Source organism: Erinaceus europaeus, chromosome 9 (genome assembly GCF_950295315.1).
Source record: "Erinaceus europaeus chromosome 9, mEriEur2.1, whole genome shotgun sequence".
In the NCBI taxonomy this organism is placed as follows: domain Eukaryota; kingdom Metazoa; phylum Chordata; class Mammalia; order Eulipotyphla; family Erinaceidae; genus Erinaceus; species Erinaceus europaeus.
In genome coordinates this window covers 13077770-13094177 of record NC_080170.1, presented here as the reverse complement: position 1 = coordinate 13094177, position 16408 = coordinate 13077770, and the positions used below count along the sequence as shown (strand labels likewise).

The 16408-nt window shown below is 42.5% G+C and overlaps 1 protein-coding gene across 3 annotated transcripts; it reads left to right on the top strand.

The window, feature by feature from the left end:
* Positions 1-1020: 1020 nt before the first annotated feature.
* ZNF354A (zinc finger protein 354A) lies at positions 1021-16157 on the top strand. 3 transcript variants are annotated; one of them, XM_007527150.3, is made up of 5 exons: positions 1021-1202; positions 1607-1688; positions 5488-5614; positions 7053-7148; positions 14042-16157. In XM_007527150.3, the coding sequence occupies exons 2-5, from the start codon at positions 1656-1658 to the stop codon at positions 15589-15591; spliced, it is 1806 nt and encodes a 601-aa protein (XP_007527212.1). In that variant the 5' UTR covers positions 1021-1202; positions 1607-1655; the 3' UTR covers positions 15592-16157. The 3 variants fall into 3 exon arrangements, with proteins under 3 accessions (XP_007527212.1, XP_060053259.1, XP_060053258.1); XM_060197275.1 differs by having other exon boundaries at positions 1033-1146; XM_060197276.1 differs by lacking the exon at positions 1607-1688.
* The last annotated feature ends 251 nt before the right edge of the window (positions 16158-16408 follow it).

Below are 16408 nucleotides of genomic sequence, written 5' to 3'. Positions count from 1 at the left end.
ATTCGTTAAATGGATTAAAAATACTAATAAAATCCAGAGTGAGCATAGGTGAGAGACACATATCTGCTTATAGGAACACGGGTGGTAAATATTCCAGGCGGGCATGAAGCCAAGTGATCACAGGCCCGAGGGTCCTCTGAGCCCCTACCCACCAATTCATTTCCAGCAGTTTCCACTGAAAGACAAACACAAAGCAGAACGTGGACTGGGTTTGGTATACTGCACAGAAAATGACTCTGGAGGGGAGGGGGTTGTTCAGGACCTGGAACATGATGGCAGAGGACCAAGAGGGGGTTGAACTGTAATGTGGAAAACCAAGAAATGTTACACATGTACAAACAACTGTATTTTATTTTTTGTTGCTGTATTTTATTGTTAACTGTAAACCATTAATTTCCCCCTCCCCTCCCCCCAAAAAAATCAGAAACAGGCTATGAGTGGGGCAAAACACTGGAACTCACCTAACATCAGTGGTGTATCCAAACAAGTATGATTTGTTTAAAATTTTTTACTAAAAATCTTAAACTAGATGCTATTTTCTCAATACAAGTAAGGATACTTTTGGGTACGTTAAACAAAAAAGGTGCATTCTTTAGTGGGGAAAAAACAAAGTTGGTTCCAGTGCGGGGGGGGGGGGGGGGGGGGTTCTTGGTCCAAGTCGAAACCGGTCAGACGAAGGGTCAGAGGTCAGCAGACTCCCCCCTGCCCTTGGGCTTCAAGCAGGTCCTCCCACCTTTTCCTCCACCTCCCTCCAGCTCCTGGGGGTGGGTGGGCTTCGATCCCGCGGCCCGACTGGTTATGCTCTCCCCGAACCCCCACTTGCAGACGCCAGCCTTCGGACTGATGCAGAAGACCCAGAGCACCAGGCTCCTTCGAGGACCCCCGGGGACCACCCCCTACCACCTAAACAGAATGCTCCCATCTTGCCGCTCATCCCAGCCTCCTCCGGCCCCACCCGCCGAACCACGTGAGACTACATTTCCCAGAACCCCCAGGCAGCGCGGACAATTTCCCAGAGGCCCTTGCGGCTGCCCGGCCCCGCAGCCCAGGGACCTGCGTGGGGCGTCTGCGACCGAGCGAGCGGTTTGGATCCGAGTTCCGCCGGCGTCGCGGGAACCTCCCCGAGCCCGGGCCGCCGTCGGCGGGGTAGTTGAGGGCCCGACGGGGCGCGCAGCACCCCAGAAGAGCGAGGCCTGGGCGAAGTGAGAGGCGCAGGCCTGGAGGCGGGCGGGCCCCTTCTGTCCGTTAGTCCCCGCCGTCAGGGTCGGGGGAACAGGTGTTCCCTGCCCGGTCGCTCCGCGGCCTTCGGGGACGCGTGGCCGCTTAGCCGGGGCCAGAACCTGGGGCTCGACCGTCCCACTTCGCCCCCAGAGCCGGCGCAGGCGGCGTCCCCGGAATCCCGGGCACTGACTCTTAACCCTTGATCTCTGCCCCGGGGGCGGGGCAGGACTGGGGTCTGGGCTGGAAGTGGGGTGCGAGCCCCCGTGCTGGCTTGGGCTGGTGGCTGGGCTGGCCCCGCCTCCCTGGGGCCTGTGTCCACTGCGAGCCCTGGCCGGCGCGGCCTGGACCCAGGGGTGCTCAGGCCCCTCCCGCTCTCTCCCCTCAGACCTGCGCCGGGAGGCTCCAGAACCTTCCTCGGGAGCAGCCCCAGAGTCATGGCTGCGGGGCGGAGCAGAGCCAGGGCGCAGGTGAGCTCGCTGCACCTGGGGCTTGGGGACCCTGTTCTCGCCCCTGACTGCAGGTGTGCACCCCCATGGGGGTCCGGGACCCCGTTCTCGTCCCTGACTAAAGATGTGCCTCTCATGGGGGGTCCCGGAGCCCGATCTCGCCTCTGACTGCAGGTGTACACCCCCATGGGGGTCCCGGACCCCGTTCTCGCCCCTGACTGCAGGTGTGCACCGCATATGTATATATATATATGTCACTAAGGTTATTGTGAATCCATTGCTCCTGGTGGCCATTTTTCCTTTATTTTCTTTCTATTTTTTTTTTTTTTAATTAGGACAAAGAAATTGAGAGAGAAGGGGGAGAGACACCTGCAGATCTGCTTCATAGCTCATGAAGCATTCCCCTTGCAAGTAGGGAATGGGGGCTTGAACCCGGCCCCCTGTGCTTGGTAGTATGTCTGCTTAACTGGATGTGCCACTGCCCTGCCCCTGAGAGCCCGGTGCTTTATTCACTGCTCTGCCTCCTTGTTTGCTGTGATCACTAGTTTAACAGAAAGAGTCCCTGTCTTGTTGCAGTTGAGAACTGCACAGACACGCACTTGGAGAGTTCCCTTTGAATGTTTTTTTTCTTTTTTTTTTTTTTACCCCAAGAATCTTTGTAGTCCTCCCCCCCACCCTTCAGCTTCTACCAGTGGTCACCTAGTTCTGTGGATGATGTAGTCTGTACCTTTCTTGAAAACTGACTTTATCTTCCATTTTCACCTTTATTTGTGGAGTGGGAGGTGGAACCCATCCAGTGAGCCAGTGCCTTAACAAGTGGTGGCCATGTTGCAGGGGACTTAGTTGGAGCCAGGGACAGAGAGGTTTCATGGGATACTAGCTGTGGAGGGCCTCTATCCACAGTGGTTAGAAGAGGGGCTATCAAGCCAGAAGGCTGGTTTGAACCCATTTCCTCTGGTGGTGTTTGTAGCTCCACCTTTCTGTGCCTATTTCATCGTCTGCCAAATGGGACTCCCAATGATCAGTGTCTCCCTTATGGGGCAGGTGAGAGGATCCTGTGAGGCAGTTAGGTCAGAGTTGGGTATGGAGCAGATGTTCACCATGTGGTGGTTATGTAGGTTGAACATTATGATGGTAGTGATTCTGCAAGCTGCTCTACCTCATGTCTACCCTGACTGGCAGGTGGGTGACTTGGGACACATGCCCATGTCTGTCCTCAAGGTTCTTTCTTTTTCCAGTAGTTGGTGATGCTGGGAATGTCCTGAGGAGCTGGTGTTTGTTCTCACTATTGTAGTAGGGCAGTGTTATTATGCTCCTTTAACAAAGGAAGAATCAGGCGCAGGCAGTGGAGTGACCTGAAGCCAAACCCACCCAGGAATTCTAACCTCTCAGGTTCATGCCTGTTGTCACCTGTCCTTTCTGATCCCAGGACAACCCAGCCCCGTGTTAACAGAGCTCTTGTGCAGTGTGCTGCTCTTTGGGACCCATGGGATGTGGCTAGCATCCACATATCATCATGTGCTTGGGCTGCTGCTCTCTAAGGCTGTCCCATTCTCTCCCAGCCCAGCTGAGTGGGTTCTTCTCCATCACTATGTGAGTGAATTTGCAGGTGGCACTTGCCCTAATCCCACTGCTGTCAGTACTGTAGGGTCTCGTGACAGAATGTTTAAGAGCAAGGTGCTGGGTTAAATTTTGAAAGCTTTTAGTCCTGCTTCTGGCACCACTGAAGTATGTGACCAAGGCCTTGTGCTCCTCTCTGACTGAGAGTTGGTGTAGGAGGCGACACCTGACCTGGTGCAGCTGCACACTTTCCTTAATTGTTCAGGTTACTTTGTATGTTTTTCTTGCCTGCCACTTGGATTATACATTCCTTTGAGGGCAAAGATGATTTCTTAAATCCCCCCTCCCAATTTGCCAGTAAATTACTAAACATTTCAGAATATAGACTGCACATAGGAAGAATAAAAAGTAAAGCCAGACCTTCAACCTTCTGCATCCCACAAGGATCTTGGGACCATACTCCCAGAAGGTTAAAGAGTAGGTAGAGCTATTAGGGGAGGGGATGGTATACGGAGGTCTAGTGGTGGGCATTGTGAGAAGCTGTACCCCTCTTATCCTATGGTTTTGTCTATGTTTCCTTTTTATAAATAAAAAATTTTAAAAAAAAGAATAAAAAGTAAAAGTCATCTTTACCCCAACATCTGTAGATGATCACCGTCACTCTTTAGTGCATGCATGCCACTCAGAATCGGGTTTTGTGCATCTTAAGTTATTTATGTACACGTGTGTGTACACACTCATGTATATCTGTATGTGTACTTTTACCTTTTAACTTTTTACTGTGATAAAATATATGGAACATTTACCACACTAGCCCTTTCTGAGTGCATTATTTAGTAGCATTAAGTACATTCACATTATTTTGCAACCATCTTCATGCTGTGAACTAGGTCACTTTTTATTTATTTATTTTTTGCCTCCAGGGTTATTTCTGGTGCTTGGTTCCTGCACTATGAATCCACTGCTCCTTGAGGCCATTTTTTTTTTCATTTTTGTTGCCCTTGTTGTTATCATTATTGTTATTGCTGTTGTCATTGTTGGACAGGACAGAGAGAAATTGAGAGAGAAGGGGAAGACAGGGAGAGAGAGAGATAGATACCTGCACACCTACTTCACCACCCATGAATTGACCTCCCTGCAGGTGGGGAGCTGGGGGCTCAAACTGGGATCACGCCATGTGCACTTAACCCACTGTGCTACCACCCGACCCTATTGTTTGTTTTCAACTGCCTGAGACAAGCATTGAAATATGGTTTTGCCTGTGAGAATGATGGTGGTTATTTTTGGTAGTTAGGAGGATAGGGGTATACCTTTGGTGGTGGGTACGGTATGAGAGTTTACCTAGTACTCTTACAATCTTGTAACTTACTATTAATCACAAATTAAAAAAATGAAAACAAAAAACATAGTTTTGTAGAGTAATTGAGTAGACTCTTGTGGGGCACAACAATTTACCATGCCCAGAGATACAGGTTCAAGCCCTACAGGTGGGAAGCTTCATGAATGGTGAAGCAATGTTGTAGCTCCTTCCCTGTCCCTTCCCTTTCTGCCCCCCCCCCCTCATTTTGGTTTCTTTCTGTCTCTGTCAAACAAATAAAATATTTAGATACACATAAAATGGAGCCTTGTACACCGATTGGAATCACACCTCTACAGTGCCAGTTACAATATGTGGCTTATAATGTAAAAATGCAGTTTAGTTTTTGTCCCTGTACCTAGAACACAGCTACCAAAGTTCTTTATTTCCCTGAGTAACAGTATTAGTTTTTATTCTTGAATACCTGGAGGTATAAGGCTAAATAGACTTGTTATTTGTAACAAGTCCTTTCAACCACACCAGCCTTTGTATCACTGAGGTGACTTTTGGAACACCTCTGAGAGAGGGACTAGTTGCTAGGAGAACCAGATGGAACTTTCACCCCTGTGTCCAGCTTTCAGGACTAGTAATGAGTGAGCTAAAGAGTATATACAATTTAAAACTGTTAATGTGTATTATCAAATCACCATAAAGGCTATTACACTAATTTATGCTCCCACAAATTGTTTTCTATCCCTCCACATGTCCTTTCCCCAGGGCCTAACTTACCTGACTTCAGTGTATATATTTGTCACCGGCCAATTTTTCATTAAACAGGTGACTCACACGTTTCAAAGCCTAGACTAACATTAGCAATACTTCTTAGTAGTCCGTTTACCTCTATTATCCCTCACTGTGTGTGATAGGAAGTTCTGGGTGAGCTGGAATGACTTGTCTTTGCAGGTGTCCGTGACCTTTGAGGATGTGGCTGTGCTCTTTTCACGGGAGGAGTGGAGGAAGCTGGGTCCTTCTCAGAGAGACTTGTACCAGGATGTGATGCTGGAGAACTATAGTAACCTGGTCTCACTCGGTAAGAACCCTTTCCCTGTGGATACAGAATTGAGCAAAATTAAGTACATTCAGCACCTGCTTTTCTGAATAAAAGCTGTGGGTCATCCAAAAACTAGCTGTGTTTTGCCTTAAGATGTTTACAAATTTGAGTGTCACCACATGTGAGATACTAACGTGAAAATCTCCCCCCCCTTTAAATTCATGGAATTGCCCAAAGGGAGGGATAGTCTATACAGTTTCATATTAGATTTTCTCATTGTTTTAGCAACATTTGCCTGATATGACTTGTTTGCTTTTCAGTTAGCAGAGGACCCCCCCCCCCACACACACCCACTTCATTTATCCACCTCTTGCCTTTCCCAGCTCTCCTAATTCAGAATTTGGAATAACTCAGCACCCACTTCCCCAGATTAAAGCCATAGTCATCTAGTAAATTCTCACCAGGTTTGGTATGTCCTTGTTTATTTCTAGGAGCTCTAGAAATGGAGAAGGTGGGATTAATGATCTTCCCCTGCTGCCCATGTAATTGCATGGCAGAGGCTTTGTTCCAGGCACTACTTTCCAACTGTCACTATTTGGTTTGTTTACACCTCACTCAACAGTGGGCTTTGTTTAGCCTGTGGGTCCACTGCTTGCCTTTCTTACTTGTTTGTTCCTGGGTCAGAAAACTATTTCTGTAAAGACAGGTAGTAAGTTTCTGGACTTTTTGGGGCATATAGGATGTCTGTAGCAGATTCTGCTTCCTTTATTACCAGCAGTCCTTTGCTCAGGGGCCATGTGTCAACAGACATGACAAGTTTGTCATATGACCTGTATCTTGCTCACCACTGCCACTTTAAAGGGGAGTTAAGTGATATTTTCTATTGTAAAGGATATTTTCTATTGTATTGCTTGATTCTTTAGTTATTTCTGTAGATATTGTTTACAAATCTTAAGGCAAGGGGCCAGGTGGTGGCACACCACACGACTGGATTGAGTGCACATGTTGCAGTGAGCAAGGACCTAGGTTCAAGGCCCTGGTTGCCACCTACGGGGAAAGCTTTGCAGTGGTGAAGCAGTATTGCAGGTGTCTCTGTGTCTCTCTGTTTCTTTCCCTTTCTAGCTCCCCCTCCCCTCTCAGTTTCTGGCTGTGTGTATCCAATAAATAAATAAAGGTAATAAAAATTTAAAAAATTATTAAGGCAGTCTATGGATTTGATACAGATTTTCCCTGGAAAGCTGATGCTTCCCTATTAATCAAAACTGTCTATTTGCTGGATTTCCCTGAGTGCAGTGACTTACTATGTCCTGTAAGTCCCTTTCATTTCCTGAACCCAGCCCCTAGAATTGTGGGGCTGTAACTTGGGCACTTTCAGAAACACTTTATGCTAGGTTTCCACTCTTATTTACTCTTGTGCCAATGCAAAACTAAGGTGTTGTTTTTCTTTTACTTTTTTCTTATTTTTGTCTTTGAGCAGGACTCCTCTTTTCCAAACCAAAAGTGATCTCCCTGCTGCAGCAGGGAGAAGATCCCTGGAAGGTAGAGAAAGGAGGTCCTGGAAGCTCCTGCTTAGGTGAGTGGGTATGGCAAGGCATCTGGGAATCGCTGTAGCCAACAATCTGGCTAATGTGTTTAGAGGGTGTGTCTCAGAGATGTTTGGAAAAGGTTTTCCAGGGTCCTCAGTCTTCAAGACCTGGAGGAGAGGGAACACTGAGGCCCCAGACACAACCTTCTCTAAGTCTCTGGTAATCACTTAACTCATGGATCTTTCAGCATGTGTTGTTCTTGCCTATTTTTCTAGAGATGAGATATATATGTGTATGTTCATTTAGCAAACAGTGGATTTAAGCAAGTGGTTCTCATTCTTTTTTTTTTTTTTTGCCTCCAGGGTTAGTGTTGGGGCTTTGTGTCTGCACCATGAATCCACTGCTCCTGGAGGCTCCCCCCCCCTTTGTTGCTTTTTTTTTTTTTTTACCATTGTTGTGGTTATTACTATTATCAATGTTGTTGCTGTTGCATAGGACAGAGAGAAATCGAGAGAGGAGAGAAAGACAGACACCTGCAGACCTGCTTCATGGGGAGCCGGGGGCTTGAACCGGGATCCTTACACTGGTCCTTGCACATTGCACCATGTGTGCTTAACCCGCTGTGCCCAACCCCCTCTCATTTTTTTTTTCATTAATGTATATGAAAAAGGAGATAAAGAAGGAAGTGAGCTTAGAAAGCTGGGTGGACCATATTATAATATGTTTTGGTACCTGTGTTAGAGATGTGAACTTCAGATGGATAACTAATTTTTTTTTTTTCAAATTTCAAGAATATTTGTAGGAGTACTAAAATATCCAGCACCCAACAAGTTAAAGTTCCCAATGTCTGGCATCTAATCAAAAATTAAGAGGCAGGCAAAAAAAAAAAAAAAAAAAAAGGCAATATATAACCCATAATAAAAAAAAGAAAAATTAAAGGATTCTCTCCAAGCAAGTCTATGCCATAAAGCCCATCTGACCCTATAAATGCATTTTAAATGACATTCCAGGGCCCTGCAAGAGTCTTGTTTTACCCTTTCCATTCTAAAAAAGGTCATATCAGGTGGAGAAGGTAGAGAGAAACACACACCAAGAGAGAGAGAAAAAAATGTTCACTGTCTACTTTGTTTTTCTGTCCTTCCCTGAGTAGTGATACTATCTGGCCTGGTTCATCTTCTAAGTCTAGGCCAATTATTTTACAAAGGGGCTATTGTTAGCAGTTTTTGCCAGTTTGAGTTAATTTTGTTTTTCAGTTTTCCTGAAACTCTTAAGAGATCTCTCCTCCACTAGATGACTTTTTAAAGAAAATTATATAATTTTTATTTATAAAATGGAAATATTGACAAGACCATAGATAAGAGGGGTACAGTTCCACACAGTTGCCACCACCAGAATTCTGTATTCCATTCCCTTCCTTGATAGCTTTCCTATTCTTTATCCCTCTCGGAGTATGGACCCAGGGTTATTATGGGGTGTGAAGGTAGAAGATCTGGCTTTTCTGCTTAATATGGGCAGGTCAATCCACACTCCCAGCCTGTCTCTCCCTTGTGGGGTGAGGGGGGGGGGATGACAAATTTTAACAGATATTAAATAGAATTAATTGGTCCTTGATATTAAAAAAAATAGTCTGAGTCAGAATTTAAAGGAAAAGTGGCCACATTGTTTCTCAAACTGAGAATTATGGTGGTTATCATTGGAGTAATGGGACCACAGAACTTTGGTGGTGTAGTATGGAACTACATACTCCTATATAAAAATAGAGAAAAAAAAATTCTTCAGTGAAGGCAAGACTAAAGAAGCTGTGGCATGTCCTTACTCTCACAGTGCCACTATTAGACAGAAAGCCCATTGTGGACAGAGCTATAGAGCGCATTAAAAACTATAGCAAATCACAGAGATTATGATGTTACCATGAATGACTAAAGAGAATTATGTAGGTGTTCACATGTTAATATGTGTGTAATTAGGCTCAGGGGCCACATAATTATAATTAGAATGAAATCAAGAATGAGTATGATGAAAGGGACTTTATTTACATGTAATGCTTTAACTCTTCATACAGGATATATTCATGAAGCCCTTATGGAATTTAATGGTCATTTTAGGAACAATGTGGAAGTTAGCTCTTTTTTTTTCTTTTAGGTTGGGGGTAGATTTAAAGTAAGGAGAAATTAGAGGTGGTATCATCTCAGAAGTTATTACATATATATGGGATGTGACAATACCTGAGTGGAGATATCTGGTGGACACTTGTGTATGTTCTTCAGGGTTGGAACTTGAAAGGAAGATCTGGGAGTCATGTATAAGGGTAGCAGTTTAAGCCTTGAACTGACAGGCAACAGAGCAGTGGATGTAGTCTCAAGAAACTTCCACATTGAGGGGGAAGGTTAAGAATGTTAAATATATGGCTGAACCAGAGGGAATAGGAGAGTCAGCTATGGTAGAAGTTGAAGCCTGCGGGCTGTTGAAAAAGGGCAGCTCAGGCTTCAGAGAATCCAGGCTCAAGCCCTTGAGTGCTGTTCTCCCATAGCACACACAAGCAAACACCTTGCTGACAATGGTAGTGCAGCTTTAGGTAGGAATATGTACCAGAAATATACCAGAAATGCCAAGGAGTCAGGTATTCATAAACATGATGGGGTATGGGATGACCAGTTCTGTCAAAGACCTGTAGGAAAAACTGGGAGTGTAGACCAGGAAGAAGGGCACAGCTGTGGCATTTCTTTTGAGATGCAGAATCTGTGATTCAGGGCAGACCAGGTATGAGAGTCTAGAGGGAGGAAGAGAGAATGTGCAGGTGGGAGGAAGGAGAGAGGAACAGAGGCCAGACTCTGGAGTTGGGGGCTCTATCTATCACAGTTTTTGGTCTAGTAAGAGCCAGGCACAGCTTTCAAAAACCAATTCAGACTCAATCTCCCCAAATATCAACGTATAGTCAATAGCCTGATGACATGGAAGTGGAGAACTTGTTGGTATCAGTTGTCAGGTGCAGTGGAACTCTGGGACAGGATGTGTCAATTCTCAGCAAGCCTCTGCTTGTGGGTGGGAACTTCTTTCCATTGTAAGCTTGAGTTTTTTTTTTTTAACACATGGGAACCACACTTGTCTTTTTAACTCTGATGAATTAGAGACAACTAAAAAAGAAGAAAAGAGATCTCAAAAAGAGATTAAGAGATACTGAAAACAACAACAGAGACCTATGGGATGACTTCAAAAGAAATAATATACACTATTGGCTTACCAGAAGAAGAAAGAGAGGGAGGGGAAGAAAGCATTCTGCAGGACATAATAGCTGAGAACTTCTCTAGTCTAAAGAACATCAAAGGCATAAAGGTTCAAGAAGCACAAAGGGTCCCAAACAGAATTAACCCAGACTTAAAGACACCAAGACACATCATATTTAGAATGGAAAGAAATAAGGATAAGAAAGGATCCTGAAGGCTGCAAGAGAAAAACAGAGCCACCCACAGAGGAAAACCCATAAGGTTGTCAGCAGACTTTACACAAACAATATAGGCCAGAAGGGAATGGCAAGATATCAAATGCTCAATGAGAAAGGCTTTCAACCAAGACTAATGTATCCTGCTAGACTGTCATTCAGACTAGATGGAGGTATCAAAACCTCAGACAAGCAACAGTTGAAAGAATTAGCTATCACCAAGCCTGCCCTGAAAGAAGTTCTGAAAGGTCTCCTATAAATAGACCACCATAAATATGCCATATATCAGAACACTATTTTTAACTCTAATTTTGGGAGAAATACATTAATTTTAGGGAAATTGCTGCAGACCCTGCACAAAGTATACACTATACAGGCAACTAGGATCTGGTGGAGGATTAAAATGGGTGTCAGTTCTGCTAGTTGATCTGGCAGTGTCTGGAATGAAAAGTACAGGGAGCAAAGAAGGACTTGTTTCCTTCCCCTTAATGCAAGAACCTCAGATCTGTGAGCCTTGAATAAGTGAGTTAGTTGGATTAAACTGGATAGAAGGTTTGATTGAAGTCCAGCGCTCCAGAGAGTGCTGAGGCTAACTGCCACTGGACCTGAGTGAGTCCTCACTCCCTTTCTTTGGGAAGACATCCCTCAAGGAAAACACAGAGTAGATGTATAAAGGACGAAAGGACATCAAGGTTGATGATTGTGTTCATTTAGTTACATGTGATGAACCCTCTATATTTTTATGAAGAAGAAAATCAGATGGGAGCTCCTGAGCATGTGTTTGTGTCCATTCTGTGTATCTGGCTAGTCTCCCATTTCAACCAAAATGGCCTTCTGTCAGAGCAATTTCCGTCTTGCCCAAGGAAATTTACTTCTCTGTTAATGTAAACAACCTAGATGTTTTAGAAGTACCTCAGATTATATCTCTATACTAGAGCCTGCCTTTAATCAGCCTGTTGCAGAAAAGTTTATCTTCCCAAGTAGGACTTCTAGTTGCCGCTAAGTTTACTTGGAAAAAATTATGTTCACTTCAAATCCATTCAAATTTAGGTCAAAATAACTCAAAACCACAAAAGGAAAAAAGCAAACTGTCAACCCAGGGTGTATTGTCACTGAGGTTGTGCTTTTCTGGAGTCGTTAAAATAAGAATAATATTAAACTAGTTTGTAAATTTAATGAGTGTAGCTTATACATAAATGTGATTATTTTTTTCTGAAGCTTACTAGTTCAACTTTTTTAGGTATTAATGTATATACATATGTATTTGTTTTTTTATGCAAAAGTGCATCATGACTTTTTACTTTAAATCAATTTTCTCACATCATTTGTCAAAGTTAATTACACACTCCTCCATGCAGTACGCTCATGACCTTTGGCCTCTGTAACATTTATGATTTTCTTTCTTGATTTTTTCTTTCTTCCCTGGGGTGCCACATCTGCACAATTCTACCATTTTTGTTAGGGCTCAGTGCCTACATGCCCTCCTAGTGATCAATTTTCCTTTTATTCCTTTCTTTTTTTCCTTATCTTTGATAGGACAGAGAAATGGAGAAGGAAGAGTGAGAGAGATGGGGAGGGGAGGAACCTGTAGCACTGCTTCACTACTTGTGAAGCTTCCACCCTGTAAGTGTGAACTGGAGACTTGAACCAGGTCCTTGTGTATGGTTATGTGTGTACCCCACCTCAGCTCCTGGACCTTGTTCTTTTCCTTCCTTCCTTCCTTCCTTCCTTCCTTCCTTCCTTCCTTCCTTCCTTTCTTTCTTTTTCTTTCTTCCTCCCTCCCCCCCTCCCCCTCTCTCTTTCTTAGAAAGTGAGAAAAGAGAAATACTATGAGGAGAAACAACTACAGCACAGCTTCACCAATCATGAAACCCTTTGTTTCTATGTGGTGCCTGGGGACTCAAACCCAGGTTCTCATGTATAGTAAATTGTATTTAGGTGGGCTGTCTCTTGGCTCCTCTTTTAGACTTCTTAATGCTGAAATACCTAGATGATTTTAGCTATTCAACTTTAAATAAAGCATATTATTATTGATTCTTACATACCCAGCTTCATTACTTGGCTAGTCTTTTTTTTTTTTTTTTGCATCTCAGTGTGTCTTATTGTTGATCTTTGACTTACTTATTTATTTTTACCATATCAGCATAGTTTCTCTTGCATGAGAAAGCCTGAAATACTACTTTACAACTATTGGCTTCATCCCTACTTACGGCATTTTTGTAGATGAATTCAATAATGCCTTCCTCTTTGAACTGCCTGAAACCCTTCCTTCACATACTGTTCTGGAAGGCAACACCTACAGGTGTTTGAATTATCTCTTATGTGAAGTGAATAATTACATAGTTGAGATATTTGACATCGTTCTAATTGGAAATATGTAAGTAATTGACATAAGCTAACATAGCAAGCATTTTTTGTCTCTAATTCAGATATTATCAAAAAGGTATATAGATTAATGTGGCCTATTAATCTACTTATTATGAATAGTTCATTAGAAAAGGCAAGTAAAATATTTTAGATATAAAGAGGTCCAGAAACACAATACTGTAGATATATAAGGGTATATTAAGATATAGAATCAACACTGTAAATGCTATCGTATGAGGCATAGATTATGAACATCTAGAATAAAGAGAATTTAGAATGAGTTAAACTTACAAGTTGATCTGTAGGATACAAAAGGATTCGGCATGAGAACAAAGATCCATTCTGTACTTTGATCCCAGGCTACTTTTCCTATTTCATGCTCTCTTTTAAGAGCACTATTTAGCTTTGGCTTATGGTGGTGCAAGGGACTAACTCAGTGACCTTGGAGCATTAGACCTGAGAGTCTGTTGTCTAACTACTAGACTATTTCCCAGACCCTAAAATAATAACAGCAACAGTATTATTACTTTTTCTTCCTCCTCACCCCTCTCTTCCTGTTCTCTTTTTAAAACAGAACTACTCATCTGGCTTATGGTGATACTGGGTATGGAACCTGTGACTTCAGCATGTTTACCTTGAAAGTCTTTTTCATAAACTTCTCAGTTCAGTCTTCCTAGTCATGCTCCTCTTTAATCTCTGTGTCCCATTCACCTTTAGCCAATCTCCTGATCACTGCTACACCCTCTTTTATGGGAGTCTCTCTCTCTCTCTCTCTCTTTTTAATCACAGTGCTTAGCTTTCATAGGTTTCTGTTCTGCTTAAACATGTCAAATTTCTTCTCTACTTTTTGACCAGATATCACGACCTTATTTTTAATTTTTGTTAACTTTTATTTAGTAGGAGAGAGAAATTGAGAGGGGAATGGGGAGTAAAGAGGAAGAGACAGAAGCCTGCAGCACTGCTTGTGAAGCTTTTTGCAGCTGGGGAGTAAGGCCTTGAACCCAGCCCCTTGTGCAAGATAAGGTTTGCACTTAGTTTGGCCCTCTGGACCTTAAATACCTTCTATATGTAGTCATTATAACTTGCCAAATACCATGTTACATGAAATACCCAATTTTTTTTTTCCCCATGCAGGATGGAAAAGCAGTGATAAAACTACAAAATCAACTCAAAGGAAAGATTCTTCGTTTCAGGAGCTAAGAATAAGAAGATCTAAAAGGAATGTGCCTTGTGAGTTTAAATCAGAAAAGCTTTGCATATATGAAGACACATCTGAGAAAAGGCAGGAAAGAAAAGCAAGTATTCATATGGTTTCAGCCACCCACAAAACAGTCCTCACTGTAGAAAGGAGACATAAAAATGCTGAATTTGATCAAAACTACAGCCCAAAGACAAACCTTGTTAAGCAACAGGTAGTTTCCAAAGAAAAAACACCACCAAAATATGAGATAGAAGGAAACAACTTCAATCAGAATTCAGATTTACTTCACCAACTAAAAATCAACACAGTAGAAAAGCGCTATAAATGTGGTCTTTGTGAGAAAACTTTCATTAACACATCATCTCTTCGAAAACATGAGAAAAACCACAGTGGAGAGAAATTATTTAAATGCAAAGAGTGTTCAAAAGCTTTTAACCAAAGTTCAGCACTTATTCAACATCAGATAACTCATACTGGAGAGAAACCATATGTATGTAAAGAATGTGGTAAAGCCTTCACCCTTAGTACATCCCTATATAAGCATCTAAGAACACACACTGTGGAAAAATCCTACAGATGTAAAGAATGTGGTAAATCCTTTAGCCGAAGGTCAGGCCTTTTTATACATCAGAAAATTCATGCTGGAGATAATCCCTACAAGTATAATCCAGGTAGGAAGTCATCCCTTCCTGGATGTCAAAGACTCCATTCCAGAAAGAAGTCCTATTTATGTAATGAATGTGGCAACTCCTTTAAGTCAAGTTCATCCCTTCGCTATCACCAGAGAATCCACACTGGAGAGAAGCCTTTTAAATGTAGTGAATGTGGGAGAGCCTTCAGTCAGAGTGCATCTCTTATTCAACATGAAAGAATTCACACTGGGGAAAAGCCCTATAGATGTAGTGAATGTGGAAAAGGTTTCACTTCTATCTCACGGCTTAATAGACATCGTATAATTCATACTGGTGAGAAATTTTATAATTGTAATGAATGTGGCAAAGCCTTAAGTTCTCACTCTACTCTTATCATCCATGAAAGAATCCATACTGGAGAAAAACCTTGTAAATGTAAAGTGTGTGGAAAAGCTTTCAGACAAAGTTCAGCACTCATTCAACATCAGAGAATGCATACTGGAGAAAGACCCTATAAATGTAGTGAGTGTGATAAAACATTCAGGTGCAACTCATCCCTAAGTAACCATCAGCGAATTCATACTGGGGAGAAACCATATCGTTGTGAGGAATGTGGCATGTCTTTTGGCCAAAGTTCTGCTCTTATTCAGCATAGGAGGATTCATACAGGAGAAAAGCCCTTTAAGTGCAACACTTGTGGGAAGACATTTAGGCAAAGTTCATCACGGATTGCCCACCAGAGAATTCATACTGGAGAGAAACCCTATGAATGTAATACATGTGGGAAACTTTTTAACCACAGATCATCTCTTACTAATCATTATAAAACTCATATTGATGGGAAGCCCTAAGAAAATTTATTTCCCTGTGTAAAAAGCTTTAAACCAAAGATCACCAGAATACATTGAAAATTACATAACAGGTGGATATGAAAATGCTCCCTCTGATTAAATCCTCATAGATAACTAAATTCCAAGGACAAGTCTTGACTTAAGAAGTAAATGGGAAAAGCTTTCATATCTGTAAGACACTTTTGTTACCTGAAATGAAGGATTTACACCTGGAGACACTGACTTTGGGTGGGTATTTGTTAGATAAAAATTTGTCTTCTGTTTATAGCAGTGTACACTGGATGTCATAATGTGAGTGCTATAAGCATCTGAGTGGGGGGTAGGTGTGAATTGGATTTATTTTTTGTTTTTTAAATCTATATGACTAACCCTTTTTAATAGACATTTTACTAGTATATAAAAGTTTTGATTGAGACACATTTATAGAGAAAGGGACCAAATAAAAGAAAAATGACCTTGTAAACTACCTCTCAGTTTTTGGAGTGTGCCCTAGTCCTGACCAAATGTCAACTTTTGTGCATGTATTTCATTTAAAAATACAAATAAAAGTATGTTTGCTTCCTTTAGGCTTCTAGTAATTGATGTGAGTTGGGAAATTTCCACCTAGTTCTTCTTTTTTTTTTTTTAATATTTATTTTATTTATTTATTGCCCTTGTTTTATTGTTGTAGTTATTATTGTTGTTGTCGTTGTTGGATAGGACAGAGAGAAATGGAGAGAGGAGGTGAAGACAGAGAGGAGGAGAGAAAGATAGACACCTGCAGACCTGCTTCACCGCCTGTGAAGCGACTCCCCTGCAGGTGGGGAGCCGGGGTTCA